This window comes from Ornithorhynchus anatinus, chromosome 17 (genome assembly GCF_004115215.2).
Source record: "Ornithorhynchus anatinus isolate Pmale09 chromosome 17, mOrnAna1.pri.v4, whole genome shotgun sequence".
In the NCBI taxonomy this organism is placed as follows: domain Eukaryota; kingdom Metazoa; phylum Chordata; class Mammalia; order Monotremata; family Ornithorhynchidae; genus Ornithorhynchus; species Ornithorhynchus anatinus.
In genome coordinates this window covers 12088916-12105351 of record NC_041744.1, presented here as the reverse complement: position 1 = coordinate 12105351, position 16436 = coordinate 12088916, and the positions used below count along the sequence as shown (strand labels likewise).

Sequence of the window (16436 nt, the reverse complement as noted above, 5' to 3'; positions counted from 1 at the left end):
GCCTTGTTATAGAAGGTAGCGGTTAACATTGCTTTGGTATGTCATTAAGGTAAGTTCACATTGGCTCAACGACCAGGTACGGCAAGCTAGACACTCCCCGCTTAGTAAAATATAGATGGGGTTTTAAGCTTCTCAAGAATAGACCAGCACCATAAGAACTGGATACCTGGAGAAACATGAGGAAAGTCTCTTCGGAAGCAGCTAGTATCTCTTCTGTCTACTTTCAGCAAAAAAATTAGTAAGAATCAAGAGATCAGGAACTGGATCACAGTCGTTTAGTGTACAGAAGGAAAAAAAGGCATGTGAATTCTTGTTCGTTATGTTGGCTTCCACTTCAGAACACTACGCCATAAGCTGTTGAATTTGACCTTACACATTTCACAAAGAAAATCCTTCGACGCTCCCGGCGTCCTGATACAATTCTCCCAAGACTTTTGTGTTCATGGAAGCAACTCACATCTTCAGTTTTTAGAGACTGTGAACCAACTACTGATTAGCCTCCTGCCCTTCCTAAAAGTCTATTAGCTGATTAGTAGCAAACATCTACTGATGTCCTACAGCTCTATTGTAGTTATGTTTTAAAGGACTTGCAGAGGCTTTAGTGAAATTTTGTTGGAGGGGAGGGGGGAAAAAAGCAGCAGCAGCAGTGTAGAAGAGGTAGGAAGGGGAAAAAAAATCATGCAGATTTCTTAGACTTAGTCCTCCAGACTTAAAGATGGAAAAGAATCAACTTTCACCTTTTCCTTTATTGCATCAACCTGCAAAGGAATTCAGAAGGTGCAGCTTAGAAAAAATCAAATTCCGTATTTAGCATAAAAAAGGTAGAATCAGCAACAAAGGTTTAGGGAAGAAATAATTCACGACTTAAAAAGGTACGAGAAGGGAAAACAAAGGGCACACTTGAAGCAAATTGGAGTTAGGTCAATTTCTACAATTTTACAAACATTTTTTGCCAAAGTTCAGAGGAAATTAAGTCTGCAAGGCAGCAGTCCACAGTAAACTTCGGGTACTTAATTTAACAGCATTTAGAGTCACATCACCAAAAGAACCATGAAGCATTTTAGGATGGAGGAGTTTGTGTGATTTAAAGAAAACAAATATTTTCCTACTCAATATACTTCTCACTTTCATAGCAGAATAGATTTAGCAAGGGTTAATCTCACCGGCTAAATTACAAGCTATTTGTGACAGTGGTCTGACAAAGAAGAGATCAGGTACAGAGCCCTAGGAAGTTCTTATACTTAGAGACTAAACTGCACATGTGAAGCATCTGTGTTTCTCTGGGGACATGGGTTCAGGTGGGTCTCACCTGAGTCAGACAACAGGTGGTCAGAAAAAAAATGCTGTGTGGTGAGAGCAAAGGGGTGGAAAAGGAGAATGTTCTGAACACTAAAAATTCTTGGTGTTTTCCCGCCTGAGAAATTCTGTGGGAAGCTGGGGGTGGGGAGGAGAAAGAGGAAGAGGAAGGTAGGAACAGCAGAAAAATAAGGGGGGAGATGGTGGAGAGATTCCTCTGGTCTTAATATAGCCAGCTAGAGAATGAAAGGTCTTTGAGTGACATGGGCAGCTACCATAAGTTTTCTGAAACAAACACTTGTGGAATGTTGCAGCCCAGGCTAACTTTAATGGTACAAAAGACAGCCAGCATGGCTCACGGTCCGAAGACCTGGGTTCTAATTCTGGCTCTGCCTCTTGTCTGCTGTGGGACTTTAGGCAAGTCACTTCACTTCTGTGCCTCAGTTCCCTCATCTGCACAATGGTGAGTCAACACCTGTTCTTCCTCCTGAGTCCCAGGTGGGACCTGATTATTTGCATCTACACCACTGCTTAGTGCAGTGCTTAACCAAAACCAATATTATTATTACAACAGTACTTGATAAATAGAATAGCAAAAATATTATGGGTCACAAACTGCTATTTAAAAAAAATTACTTAAAAAAAAGAGACTGAAGGTTAACAGCAGATTAGGACAACTCTGCAATTCCCTAAAATCTGTCTTTTAACACTAAAACCTGAATTACAAGACAGGCACTACTCCAATTGGGGTAGGCTGTATTCCTGTGAACTGTGCAATCCAAAAAAGATTATGTATTTTTTTTTTGTATAGATATACACACAATATATTGTCAGCCATTAAGAAGACAGTTTGAAAATAACTGAAAATACACTGTTCCCTTCCAACATTACGGCACCAGGAACCCCAGGTGAAAAATCTAAAGAATTGTGGAAACAAAAAAAGGGCTTGTTTCAAGCACTTTGCCCTGTCTCCCATTGTACAGATAGTTCATTAGTACCACACAGGTACCTAAACAGTGCACACTGTTTAATGCGCATTGTTTGTGGTATACATTGGAGTAAGTGCTCAATATTGATTCTTAATCGAATGCCAAGGAACCACTGACCCAGCACTGCTATGAGGATCCTCAGAGCCAAATGAAGCAAGCTTTTAAAAGCACTCCTTAAGGGAGCTGCATCACACTTCAATCAGTTTATGGCCCCATTACAAGTATTTTCCCCCTCCTTCCTCCATTATATTCTAACCAAATTGCACTGAAACACTGTGTTTTGGCCAGGAATGCCAGTGCCCGCAACAAGGTGGGTTTTTACCTCTCAATCCTACTGGAAGCCTGAGCGGTTTCCTTAGTGTTTGATTCTGAAGAAATTTAAACTTGAGGGAAACCGGAGAGAAGTTGGAAGACTCCTTTCTAGTCCTTGGGCACAAATAAGGCACGTCCTGGAAACAACTGGCTTTGTAATAGGAGTTAGCTACTGTGTGGTTGTGTTTTGATAAATGAAATCTCAGAGGGTGCGCTCACCTGAGATTGAGCTGTACATAAGGAGATCACACATTTGCCAGAAAGTCCGTTAGTTACTGCTAGAAATAGACAATCATTACCTTGGACAAATATTCCTTCATGACCTGAATGAAGTAGGGCATGGCAAAGTCCATGATATTATGCCTCCAGGCAGTTTCCAAGACAACATCTGGCCTTAAAAGATCATAACAGGTGAAGAGACAAGCCCCAAAGCATTCTCTCTTTTCTTCCTGTAAAAACCATTGCAGGAGCTCTTCTGCCAACTCTGTATCTTTCGATTCGGAGGCATACTGCATCGCATCCTATCGAGGGGATGAAAAGAGCCTGGGGTTAATCCATTCTTGCCAGAGTCCTCAAAATAACCGCCAAGGTGGCCCAGAAAAGCAATTCAAGGCTTACACTGGGACGGAAAACAGTGCTCTAGACAGAATTCTTGGGATTTAACCTGAAATTAGCTAAGTCCCATTTCCTATTAATCTTACTGGAACACTGAGTTGGATAATCTATGGTTCAACCTCCTCTCCCACTCAAATGGAAAGGGATTCTTTGCCTTGAGAATTTTAAGTTTGGGTATTACCCTGGAAGGTGCACTTTCCAAGTAAACCATTTATTCCACCATCTTTCTGATGCTTTGTGGAGAGAACTGCTCCAGAGCACAGCAGCTCAATATATATAGGATGCTTTCATCTCCCCCAAGTGAAGGTTTCTAAAGTCTTCTCCTCGGAGGCAGGCGTTTCAAAAGGACACACTTTGGGTGTCAGACTGCTGGTCACATATTGGGTGACCAGTTGAAGCTTTTTGGGGGAGGACACCTTACGGACCTACAAGGGGTTTTTTAACCACATTCTCCACACACGCTTACCTTGTAAAGCCTATCCTTTTTGCACAGTTCTACACTCTGTTTCCAGCGATTGTTGCCTTTGAAGAGATATGCGGCAATTCTTCTGAACTCTATCAACTCGTGTTTTTCCAGGCGTTGAGCAAGGGAAATATTGTCAAAGTTGTCATAGGCATCTATTGATGTCCGCAGCGCCTTAAGGAAGAGCCAAAAAATTAATGCCTAGAAAGTATCGGCCTGATGTTAACTTCCTATTGGGGAACTGGTCAAGTAATGCTAATTAATTGTAACAACTGAAATCCTAACCAGAGCCACCACAAATTGACATGTCAATTCCTTTTTAGTTCCATTTCTTCCACCTTTAAAACAGAATTCAAACAGCTTTTTAGAGAGGGTGGTGAAATGCTAAAATGAAACTCATAGTCCATCCCATTGGTAGAGGTACAATCAATGAATTTATCTTTGAACAGGCAAAAGTTATGTGCAGAGCACTGTATTAAACATTTGGGAGAGTACAATAAAAGTAGACACCAAAAATAGACAGAAGGAAGGAAATTAGACAAGGATTATAAGGGTTTAATATGGAATAAGGAACGTATCCTAAGGGTGTCTGACCACTTACTGCGCACACAGCACTCAAAAGCATTTGTATGCAGAGCACTGTGCAAAGTACTTGGGAGAGTACAATACAGCAGAGGTGTAGACATTCCCCTCCCAAAAGAAGCAGCCAGTCTAGAGGTACTCAACACCATAAGCGTTCGGCCATGTTACTCAATCTGGTTGTGACATTTGCACAATTTGTTCTCTCACACAATAGTTTCGTCTCTAGAGCTTCTAAGCCATACCCACCCTAGCACACACTCAAAGTCCCAGACAGCCCAGGTCTGGAGACAAGAAAATGAGTTACTACTCCACCAAGTACCAGGTTTAACAACTAGCTGCCTCCATTTCCTGTTTCTTGGGAATTTGGGTTTATAGAAAGGTAGCTGGGCAAGACGGAGCCAGTTTGTAAGGACAATTAGGTGAAGGTAGTAAGTAGAGCTCTGGGTGACCAGGGCATCCTTCTGGGCAGCTCTGATATTGAAAAATTACATTTTGTTAACTTTAGACAAGCCACCTGGGCATGCACTTGCTCACGACAACTGGCACCAGCATTAAATTCCCAAGTTGGAACAGGTTGTGTCACATTTTACAATTTATCCTTTGAAACTGCAAAGTAATAAAGCTACAGGCTTCCCAGATGAATGCCTTTTTTTTTCTTCCCAGGAACATCTGTCTGAGACACCCTTGCTGGATAGAGACAGTGTTTCACCGGAATATTTTGGCTTTGAGTGCTTGACTATTTTTTTTTTCTCCAAGAAGAGGAACAAAAACAATGTTTTTTACCTGGTAATCTTCTTCTGTAATGAACAGGTTATTCAGAGACTCATTCACAGATTTGTTGTTATGGTTCTGAACTGAGCGCAAGTACGGTTTGACCAGTGGCAACTGTTTAACCTTTGAACCAAAATATGAGGTTAGTAATAGCATACCTTTAGCTTTAGGTAAAGTACAATCAGAGAAGCTTCAAGAGCCGAGGAGCCTTTCCCGAGAGCCAAGAAAAAGCTGGTTACCTTACTGAAATAGTTGACAGCACGAGTATGATCCAACCGTGGAGAAAGTACCATCAGCAGATCATTTAGTAACAGAGGTTTGAATTCTAGATAGAACTGTATTGCTCTATAGTAGAGTTCCACATTGGCCACCTGGTTGAGAAAGCAATAATAAGTGTATTACAAACAAGATGTGGGGGGTGGGGGGTCCTCAAGTTTTCCAGATTTAAAATTTCAAATTATTAATACTCCAGTACCTTGGTGATAATATCTTTAAATTGACCTTCCTTCCACGCATCTGTTGGATGATTCATCATAGTGATTATAGCATTATCATATTCTTCGTACTTGTCATACAGAAACACCAGCTCTGCCCAAAGATGAGCTTGTTCTGCTGCTCTTAGCACCTGCGTAAGGGAGGAGAACCAAGGAGAAAATGTTTAACTATCAGTTAATGCCAGCCAAGGGTACTATGTTTTAATTAATTCTGCCCAATTCATTTTGGACTAATTACCTTGGGGATATTCACTCTGGACCAGAACAGCTCCAAGTGTTCCCTCATTTTTTGAGGTTTGAATTTAGAGTAGAGGATGGCCAGTTCAGTGAACATTCCCATGTGAGCTCGTTCAAGTCCCAGGGCTGCTTCCAACATGGTAATCAGCTCTTCAAAGTAGCCACGATCCTAAAGACAGAAGGTCAAGTTTAAGCAGTGGTGGGCTCAAAGTGTCAAGATGCGCAGGGCGGATTACATATCCCTGTTCGTTACCTGATAGTAGTTGATGAGTTCTTCCAATTCGTCTGCATGAACCACGATGTGAAGCCCACACATTTGAGCTAGACGAAATTCTTTGCCATCCACACAAGCAAAGCAGACCTGCAAGGCAAAGATTCCTTGATTACTCGTATTCAAGTGTGCATGTGGCTCCTGACTTGGTTTGAAAATCCATTAATAAATAGAAAAACAAAAAAACAAACAAAGCTATTTTCAAGGAATTCTTGAATTGACTGTGAGCTTAGTTACAAAGAGTTGGGGAAATACCTCCTTCCATGTTCGAGTGCTATTAGCTTTCCGGGCCCCATCAACGGCTGCCTGATATTCACCCAGATGAACCAGAGTCGAGGCCAGACGACCGAAGTTTGAAACATTGTTGTACAACAATTTAGCAGCATCATACATTTTCTCATCATAGCAGCGGTCACCAACCTAAGGGAACACATCTGAAATTACTACTCATACCTCAATCTTTGAAAAACTTGTTATATAATCTGAGAAGTGAAATAGATGAGCATATTGTGCCTCTTCAACCATTTTCTCAGGGTTCAGCGAGCTGCCACGCCAAACATATTCAAATTAGAAACTTTTTAAAATCAGTTTCAATAAGTTGAAAGAATAAACCCACTTGCTGGATGTGGGCATTGTTGGGCCCATTGATGAATTCTTCCAGTTCAGCCAGACGGTTTGTTTTAGCAAGAGCAAAGATCAGTTCTGTCTCCACGTAAGATTCGCGAGCCTTCTTACGGGCCATCTGCAGATACTTCACCAGTTCCTCCCAGTTTCCTGCAGGCGAAACAAGAACGGTAGTTATATTTGCCAAGTGCCAGAGTAGCTACAAAAGAATAGGACCTGATATAGTCTCTGTCCCACAATCTAAAGGGGAGGGAGAACTGGCATTTAAATCCCCATTTTAAAGATGCAGATCCTAAAGCCTAGAAAAGTTACGTGACTCATCCAGGGTCACAGCAGCCAAGTGGCAGAGCTGGGATTAGAACCCAGTTCTCCTTGCTTCCAGCCCTGTGGCTTGAGTCATACTTACAGGTCCAGGCCCAGCCTGTATTGAACATTTCTGTATACATATTGCTATAATTTATGGCCACTTTTTGTCCTATGCCCCTAAAAGACTTGCTCCTTGAAGACAGCATTCTTCATTTCCTCTGTCAAATACTAAGTGACTCAGGGGTCCTCAAGTAGACAAGCTCATTACATGAATGGCTTCAAATTAAGCAGATGCATTTTGTTTACAAATACCAAAGACTTGTTAGAACAGAATGATCATGTTTAGCAATCTTTTGACAGATGTAGATTTTTGCTATATCCCATTCAGGTTACAGAGTTTGACTTTTCTCCCGTCAGGTAGGAAATCAGCAGTATCCCAAATTCCCAAAATACAAGTCATTTATTCATTCACTTTCAAATCGACGTCCCTGCTTCACAGGCACATCCTACAAAAAGTAACAAAGTTATTCAGTCTGAACAGCCTGCTCTCCAGCCCAGAAGATGGCCCAGGTAGGGCTGACTGAGAAGCAAGGGACAGGGACAATCATCCTCCTCAGCTAAGCTTTATTCATACAAACCAGAACACAGGGCATATACCCATCCTTCTCCAAGGCTCTAAGCCTAGAAATCTTGAAGTTGAGACTATAATGTCATCAAAAGTAAGGTGTCATACCACTAGTATTGGCAGCTTGAACAACCTCCATGTAGGATGAGGGGTCGTCAGCTTTGATGTAAGAATCGATGGCTTCTTTCACCATCCCTTTCTGTAACTGGGCCTTTGCTAGTTGACTCCAGACGGCAGGTTCGTTACAGCGCTCGGCAAACTCATATGCACGATCCAGATTCCCGATATGTTCAATCAAGACCTAGGAAACCAGGTTAACGACAATTGTTAGACTGACCTCACTGCCCTTAAAACAGCTCAAGTACCTTTTGGGTACCAGTTGTTGGGCTAAGTTTGGGGCCTTCCTTGCAGAGGATGGGATATGGCAACAGGCTATCTTGGCAGAGTAAAGAGGCTAACCAATCAGCCAGTGTGGCCAGCCCATTCACAATGAGCCCAGTAACCTCCTGCCTGAAGTTCATTCTGCTCTGTTGAGGGACAGCAGTAATAATAATAATTAGTGCTTACTAAGTGCCAAGCACTGTTCTAAGCACTAGGATGGATACAAGCAAATCAGGTTGGACTTACGGCTCCTAGTCTCAATCCCCATTTTACAGATGAGGTAACAGGCTCAGAGAAGGGAAGTCACTTGTTCAAGGGCACAGAGCAGATAAGTGGCCAATCCAGCATTAGACCTCAGGTCCTTCTGACTCCAGGCCTGTGTTCTATCCCTAAGCCACACTGCTTCTCCTGTTCTCTCCTCTTGGTGAGGTCATCTGCCTATGTCCAGACTCAAGAAAGCTGCAAAAGGGTGCACTACTCATGACCACTTGGAAAATATCTCCAGTTGATCCAGAGACAGGGAAGTTCCCTTTCTTTGGAAAATGTGTACCCCAAACAGGCTCAGCCAACCACTTCTGTGATCTATGGATAGATCCATCCATATTGCTTAGACTCTCACTGGTCTAAGGTTTTTGCCCGAGCACAGTACACTGAAGAGTCATTAACTGGTAAGATGACCACTGCCTCAATTTTTGAGGCCGAACTGTGGACTGCTGCATTACTGTCAAAGCTACTTGAAGATTTACCTGCACAGCAGAAGTGTTCACATCAAATTTCCTGAAAATGGCAAATGCTTCCTCAAACAACTCATTGCTGATGGCGATGTTAGCAATATCTGGAGCATCGTAGTTATCCAGACGGTTGATGTATTCCATGACACGGGTTCGGTCAGCTTTAATTGCCGTGAGAATTAGGAGGTTTTGCAGATTCCTAATAGAAGATAATGATTTGAGAGACTAAATGTCTGGTAAGAAACAGAAATAGGTAGAACAATGCAAGGCTAGACTATTGCGGGAAGGGTATCAAAACCCCTAAACAGACTGATGAACTTCAAAAACACCTTGACTACCTTGTGACTGACATGATATGCAAGGATTAAGTAACTTGGGCATAATTATCTTAGATTACTGCAGTGAAGCTGCAAATGGAATACATTCATGAGTTTGGGAGGGGGTGGCACGGAGAACAAAAGCATACCTGTGTTCACTGAACACAGAGTTGTCGAGCACAATTTTCTCCAACAGTTCAATAAGTTCATTGGGAAGGTCTGCAGTCATGAAAGCCTTGACGGTTACGGACACCTCTTCGGGATCCTGAGTCTCAGACAGGGCTGTCTGTACAACCTGTGTAAGGTAAGGAGATAAGGGACAAGATGTTCAGGCTAAAGGATATTGTTATCACAAAAAGAAAAATACCAAGAATTTGACAGATTAAACAATATGACCTGGTCGATAAGAGGCCTCCGGTAAGGATTGCTCTCCAGCAACACACTGCCCCAAAGTTCTGGATCTTTGCGTCGTACTAAGTAACGGGACAGACTTTTGAAAAGTGAGTTCTCGTTGCACACCTGCATTGGGGAGGTGATAAACAGATCCGTTAGTGTGTCTTCACAGTGACCTCTAAAATGAAGATAAAAGCTTGAGAAACTGTTCCTACCAACTTTTTTGGGTCTGACTTATAAAATTCTATTATCTCAAAAATACATAAAAAGGGCTTAACAGAGTGGTTCATCAACTGGACGGGGCTTAAAAAAATAGCTCTAACAGCACACACAAACACACAATCACAGACTTAATCCTTCCCAAGTCCATCCTCCTAAACTCTCCTACTGCCTAAAGCTAATCTTTGATTTTTAAGTGGGTAGATCCAAATGGGTCCACTTGAAGATGAAACTTTCATATTATGCAAGCAAAAACATTTTTTTTAAAAAATTAGGATACATACATTTATAAGTTCTATATCACACTGGCCACGCTCATAAGCCACACACGCCAAGTGAGGGTCTCTCTTCTCACAGTATTTCCCAACAACTCTACTGTCGTAGTATGGATTTTCACGCAGAAATCTTTCTGGGTTGTTGTTGCTATCGATGTAGATTTTGGCTAGGGCGTTGTGAGTAGCGGGCTCCTCACAACCTTCATGAATTCTGGCTTCTAGCCAAGGCAGAAGCAGTTTTAACCTAAGAGAAGAGGAAAGACAAAGAGATGGAAACAGACTGCTATTTGTGATATCCATTTGGAAGATGAGATTTCATTAAGGGATGTTGTGGAATTGCCTTCCCTGTGGATAGGAGGACAACCTGGGTTGGTCTAGATACAATTCTGCCTGATGCCTTGTGTAATGCCAGCTATATACAGGAAGGCTGTCAAGCAGTGCAAAGGTTTAAGTGGTTCGTGGATTTCACAATTTAGGACCTTTCTTGGGCTTCAACAATGCAACTTAACATTTTAGGTAATTTCTGAAGGCTGCAGTCACTTAATATTTCAATAAGCCTTCTGACCCTCCAAGGCATATGAATGTTTCCTTTAGCCACCACTCAGTCTCTGCAAATGACCTAAAGGAACACTTTTGGTTAAAATGGATGTCAGATTTATTCCCACATAGATTACTATTAAAAAAAAAAGGTGGGTAAACTAATCCAAAGATATGGCTAAATTCTGGATTCAGAGTCTAAAGGGTTTCCAAAAGGAAAGTTACGGTTTTAGGGAAAATGATTCATTTCAGCTTTTTAGGAATACCTACACAAGGAGAATATTTACTCAAATTCACTTTGTGAAACCTAATCAGTCAACAGTATTTAGTGAATCTTTGTGTGTATACAGCTGTACTAAGCACTTGGGAAAATACATCTTTTGGAAGACAATTCCTGCTCTCAAAGGCACTACTAGCAGGAGACAAAATTTAAGTAGAAAGAGGAAAAAAAAGTGATATATAGAAGAATAAACGTTTAAGTAACAGGGTAAACAAACAGGCTATTTAGCAGCAGCGTGGCTTAGTAGCAACAGAATGGGCCTGGGAGTCAAAGAACCTAGGTTCTACTCCCAGCTCTGACACTTGCCTGCTGTGTGAATTTCGCTAAGTCACTTCACTTCTCTGGGCCTCGGTTACCTCATCTACAAAAGTGGGTATTCAATACCCGTTCTCCCTCCTTCTCAGACTGTGTGCCCCATAGGGGATCTGACGATCTAGAATCTACCCCAGGGCTTAACACATAGTAAATGTTTAATAAAATCCATTATTACTGCTATTGTCAGTGTATACGGTTCATCTTTCCAAAATACTGAACTCTAATGAATCTTTTCAAGTATCAAAGGTGTTTCTTCCTAGAACTCAAATTTAAGCTAAAATATTTTAGTTCAAAGATTTGGAAAGTTGTGAAACTAATGGGGCTTTTTACCTGTTTCTTTTCTCAACTTCAGCAACAAGTTCGTCAGTAGAGAATTGACCTCTCACAACTAGGATCAAGTTCTTTATGACATCTTCTGAACAATCCACATCAAGCAACCCGCCAATAACAACAGGAAGCCGGCTTGGATTCACCTACAAAAGAATGGATTATTTTCTCTAGAATCCAAGTCTATACCAAGGAGTCATCACCTTAAAAATCAATCAAAGCAAAGCAAAAAGGATGTTTTATAAACTTAAATGAGGTAGAAGACTTGAGTAGATTTTAAAAAGTATTTTTTAAGGAAGTCAGTGCTAGACTTTACTGACTTGAATTACCCTGCAAGACAAGTTCTGTTAAGGAACATGCTGTGAGCTGATTAGGACTTGGAATATACTGCTTGGTTTTCCCCCCCCATCCTAATTGATTCTTCCTGCTTGGACAGTTCTGCTAATAAGGGAAAAACAAAGCAAAATAAAAGGAAAAAAACCCCCCACACCAAACAGCACCATATTGAAATTACAAGGTAACTTGGAGCATGGGGAAAACCAGAGTTATGTATGCTCAGGCTTCAGTTGGGGTCACCGGCTCCTTGTTTAGTTCACAGTTCTTCACAATCATCATTTTTAATAAAGAGCCTAGCTACCTTAATTTATATAATTATGGCTTCAGTGTATTGGCTTCAACACTCTAAATGGGAGTGTAGTGTAGTTTACCCAGGGGTGACAGAGAAATATGGTACTTACCTTCTGTACATAAATCTCAATATATTTCTGAAGGTTATTTCTGTACAAGTAGAGCACCAAATCATGAACAAAGTCAAATCTATCACAGACAATGATAAGCGGTAACTGGTCGGTCAGCTTTGCTTCCTGAAAGAGAACATATACGGGAAAATTGGATCACTTAAGTTTTATACCTACTGATGTCACTTAAGTGAAAAATCAATGGGTAATGTGTCAGGTGAGCACATTCTGTCATGAGAAATAGATATTCTTGAAGTCAGACTGCCTGGAGAAGCATGAAGGTTCTTTCTTAATTTGGTGCCTATCTTTGGGAAGGGAATAGGGAGGGTGGAGAGGGGAGAAAGAGAAGAGTCCCAATCCCTGGAAACAAGCATATAGTCAAGTGATCTGTGGATTTTTCACCCACTAGGACAATCCTTTTTCTCAAAAAGCCACCTGCAAGCCAATCATAGACCCTTCCCACCCACAGCTACAAGACAAGTTTACAACCACATGACAATTAAAAAACTTAGAACTAGGCTTTAGAATTTGGCAACTGCACTGGTATTCCATGTGCAGGATTAATACCCTGGGATTACCAAAAAATGCACACAAAAAAAATAAAACCCACAAAACCCCTTTTTAGCCTCCTTGAACGATCACATCATTGTCAAAGAAGATTTCTTGGTCCTCCTCCCTCCCCTTTACAGCTGCAGGGTTATCACTTGATAAATCTATTTGCTATGTATATTTCACAACAGTGTTTTTCATGAAGTCCATGCACTGTAGCAAAAATGGAGAAAAGTATTTTTGCTACCGGATCAGAGTAAGCATTAGACAATTGGGTCTGCTTATGTAATCAAGCTGTGTTAGGATCAAGGGTTGCACATCCCAGGATATAAATCCTACATACAAATTGACATGAAAGAAGCTAAGGACAGGCAGGGAAAGAGGCCTGTACTGGGAGATTTACCTGGTTCATGTCCTTGACATTTCACAGACACAAGGAACAGCACAAGAAACAACAGTTTCCATCAGGAATTTATTTACATACAGTTTGACTACCATTCTTCAATGTAAAGTATGCTGAGGACATAAGCCAGAGTTGTGGGCAGGAAATGTCACAGCTTATTGTACTTTCCCAAGAGCTTTGTGCAGAGCACTGTACACAGTAAGCGCTCAAATACAAGTGAATGAAAAATAGGACTTTTTCCTTCAGTGACAGTCAAGGAAAGCAAAATACAGTTTTTGCAAGTTGGATATGTGCAGCTCTGGCGACCTCTTCAACAGGCCAGTTAGAGTTGAGTACCAAATCAAACACTACGATAAAAACTGCATAACCAAGAGGCTAATTTTCAGGGGAAGTGAACATGCTTTTAATAGCAAAGCAAATGTCCAATTTATGATGGAAGATCAGATATGCAGGTTTAGTTTCATCTATATTAAGGAAAGTCTTTCAAGCAGTGGGAATATCAAGTTATCTTCTATCTAAAAATGGGGAATACAAGGCAAAGTTTTCCTCAAATAACTTGTTTCAATTATGGGAAACATCAGGTCCTTTATTTTCTAATTTAATAATCTGGCAGTCAAAAGACCAAGATTCTAGTCCCTGCTCTGCCACAGGCCTGCTAAGATAATAATAATAATAATAATAATGCTGGTATTTGTTGAGCGCTTACTATGTGCCGAGCACTGTTCTAAGCGCTGGGGTAGACACAGGGGAATCAGGTTGTCCCACGTGGAGCTCACAGTCTTCATCCCCATTTTACAGATGAGGTAACTGAGGCACAGAGAAGTTAAGTGACTTGCCCAAAGTCACACAGCTGCTAAGTGGCTGAGCCGGGATTCAAACCCATGACCTCTGACTCCAAAGCCCGTGCTCTTTCCACTGAGCCACGCTGCTTCTCTGGGCAAGTCATTTATCCCCATTTTACAAAGGCACAGAGAGGTTAAGGTATCTTCACTCCTCCAAACTGTGAGCCCTATGTGGGATTAAGACAGTATCTGATCTGATTATACACACTTTAAATGCCATTTTTGAGTACAAATCAGGCTTCAAGGTAATAGGTATGAGCTTTGTGATGCCAGATCACTCAGCTGCTACATGAAATCTAGAAAAGGTAATTACCTAATTCAAAGATGTGTGAAGTTTAGGTCTGCCCAACTCTCCCATTAAATTAGAAACTTGAGAGCAGAGACCATGCTTTACTTTTACTGTGCTCTCTGGTGCCTGCTGAGAACAGCAGGTGCTTGAATACTAACAAGAGTTACTCCAGGCAAGATCAGATCAGAGTAAGGAGGATAGCATAGCAGAATTTCAACTCTTCAAATCCCTCCCGCTCTCAAAACTCCTTGTTGGGGAGGAAATGGTCATCAGGTGTGCTGATTCATGCATTTGCCTGGGAATCCTTTTAGTCCAGTAACAGTTCTGATGGGGAGACCTGGTCTTTTCCAGAACCAGCCAATTCAGTGCTTTCAGAAAACAACTGTTAAACTCCAGAAATGAGCCAAATTTCATTAAGGTTAATGTTTACCAGCTTAACTATCCCCAACGATATTTGAAGCCAAGGAGACCAGTGATCTGAACATTCATTAACACCTCAAAGCAGGCATACTGAACCAATCATTAGCAAGATTTAGTGGCCATTCCCAAAACTGGATGTTGAGACCACCAGTTCACTGGGTGACTTAAATTTTGCTATCTGCTCAAAACCAATATCTGACTGCAGTGGCTGTTGAATTTTTAAACACCCAGGAAAAGTTGACTGTCCTGCTTCCTTATGTGCTATTTTGTTGGTCTTAAAGACATTATGTTTCTAGTGATTTGGAGGAGTTCTATGAACTTTTAAGATTAGGATTCCTTATGGGGCAGGGAAGATGAAGAGTGCATTCTTGTTGTGGCTTAAAGTTGGGAAATGGGAAGTGAGGATTTTTTCTAATAAACTGAATACTGCCTGTCCTTGAGCCCTGCACTGAGTGCCTCTGAAGTGAAGTTCCTCAGTAATCAAGAAGCTGATGACTGTTCTAAAAGAGAAGTCAGCTTAGAGAAAAATACAAGAAAAAGGTCTGCTAGAGAGAGGAAGCCAAGCACCATCTAAAGCTTCTGATATATACTTTGGTGATGTGATACTAATTTATGACTTAAGAGTTTCTTCTATTTGGAAGAGGAAAGAGAGGATAGAGCCTTTTATTTGGGACTAATGTTTGCACTATAAAGTTCTCTAGTTACAGGCAACTAAGATGTGGGGGGAGAGCAAGACCACTCACTACCTAGGAGTACATTTGTCATGTTATCGACTATACAGCCAAGACCAAGCTTTCATTCTGGATCCTTACCTTGAGGAAGTTTTTGACACGTTCTGGATCATAGCAGTTGCTTTCCCTGCAAATTCTTTCCACCTCTTTAATCTGCCCAGTCTTACAGGCAGCCTGAATATATTTGAAGTGTACGTCTGGGTCCTGACTGAAGTTAACAATGGAGCCCAGGAAATAAAATAGACCTATAAGAGGGAGATAAGAGTCATAACACACCTCAAGATTATCCCATTTAGAAATCTGGTAGTGGGTAGAGGGTTATAACAATGGGGCTCAATGGATATTAGGGCCTTGCAGAATGAAGATTCTCAAACTAAACCAATTTCCATGCAATCCCCACCTTTCTAACTCAGAGTGATGAGAGAATCCACATCATCTAGTAGGTATCTGAGAGACCTATATGCTCTATAAGAGCTAGTAGGGAAGTTACCCGTATTACAACACAAATGCTCTTTGAATAGAGGTGGATTTTTGTGTACATATATTGTGTCTGGTTCCAGTTGATCTGGAGAGCTGAAGTTACATACCATTTGATTTTCAAGAGGCCAAGTTTCTGAATCTTCTACTTTAGGACAAAATCTTCTATTTTAAAGTTCTATTTACTTTAAAGCTTCAGATCATCAAGGAACGCAAAACTGCTAATGGGAGTCAGGTTTAGACGGCAGGTGCTTTTCGTCAGCCTACTTACCGATTAGCGTGTCAGCTAATCCAGGACTCCATGCTGGGTACTTTCAGATACAAAGATCTTAAAATAGAGACATATCCTAGCACTACCACCTTACCTTCAAAACTTTTGAAAGATTCAAAGAGTTCAATCAACGATTGGGTGGAGAGCTGCTCGTGATACTTGGAAGCTACTTGGACACAAATCTGCAAGTTCTGACGAATATTGGCAGAGAGCATGGCCCGCAGACACTCCAGGGAATCTTCTACCGATAAGGAGCCGAAATAATTTACTAGCCACTAGAAAGCAGAAGAAAGGTTTCGGTGTCGTCACATTGATAGTTGCCAAGTTACCAAAATCCAGTATCCATACTTCATTCCC

At 41.3% G+C, this 16436-nt stretch overlaps 1 protein-coding gene across 2 annotated transcripts in view; it reads right to left on the bottom strand.

The window, feature by feature from the left end:
* CLTC (clathrin heavy chain) overlaps positions 1-16436 on the bottom strand; it is a 70885-nt gene that overhangs the window by 5365 nt on the left and 49084 nt on the right. The window contains exons 13-31 of one of the 2 annotated variants that reach the window (XM_029082747.2): positions 16174-16354; positions 15413-15576; positions 12098-12223; positions 11364-11506; positions 9911-10145; positions 9411-9533; positions 9164-9309; positions 8713-8896; positions 7694-7886; positions 6647-6804; positions 6286-6450; positions 6013-6120; positions 5761-5928; positions 5504-5653; positions 5268-5399; positions 5041-5151; positions 3679-3849; positions 2897-3118; positions 738-758 (exon numbers count right to left, since the gene is read on the bottom strand). In XM_029082747.2, coding sequence (XP_028938580.1) covers positions 738-758; positions 2897-3118; positions 3679-3849; positions 5041-5151; positions 5268-5399; positions 5504-5653; positions 5761-5928; positions 6013-6120; positions 6286-6450; positions 6647-6804; positions 7694-7886; positions 8713-8896; positions 9164-9309; positions 9411-9533; positions 9911-10145; positions 11364-11506; positions 12098-12223; positions 15413-15576; positions 16174-16354 — 2901 coding nt within the window. The remainder of the gene's footprint in view (positions 1-737; positions 759-2896; positions 3119-3678; positions 3850-5040; positions 5152-5267; positions 5400-5503; positions 5654-5760; positions 5929-6012; positions 6121-6285; positions 6451-6646; positions 6805-7693; positions 7887-8712; positions 8897-9163; positions 9310-9410; positions 9534-9910; positions 10146-11363; positions 11507-12097; positions 12224-15412; positions 15577-16173; positions 16355-16436) is intronic. The other variant, XM_029082748.2, reaches the window with a different exon arrangement.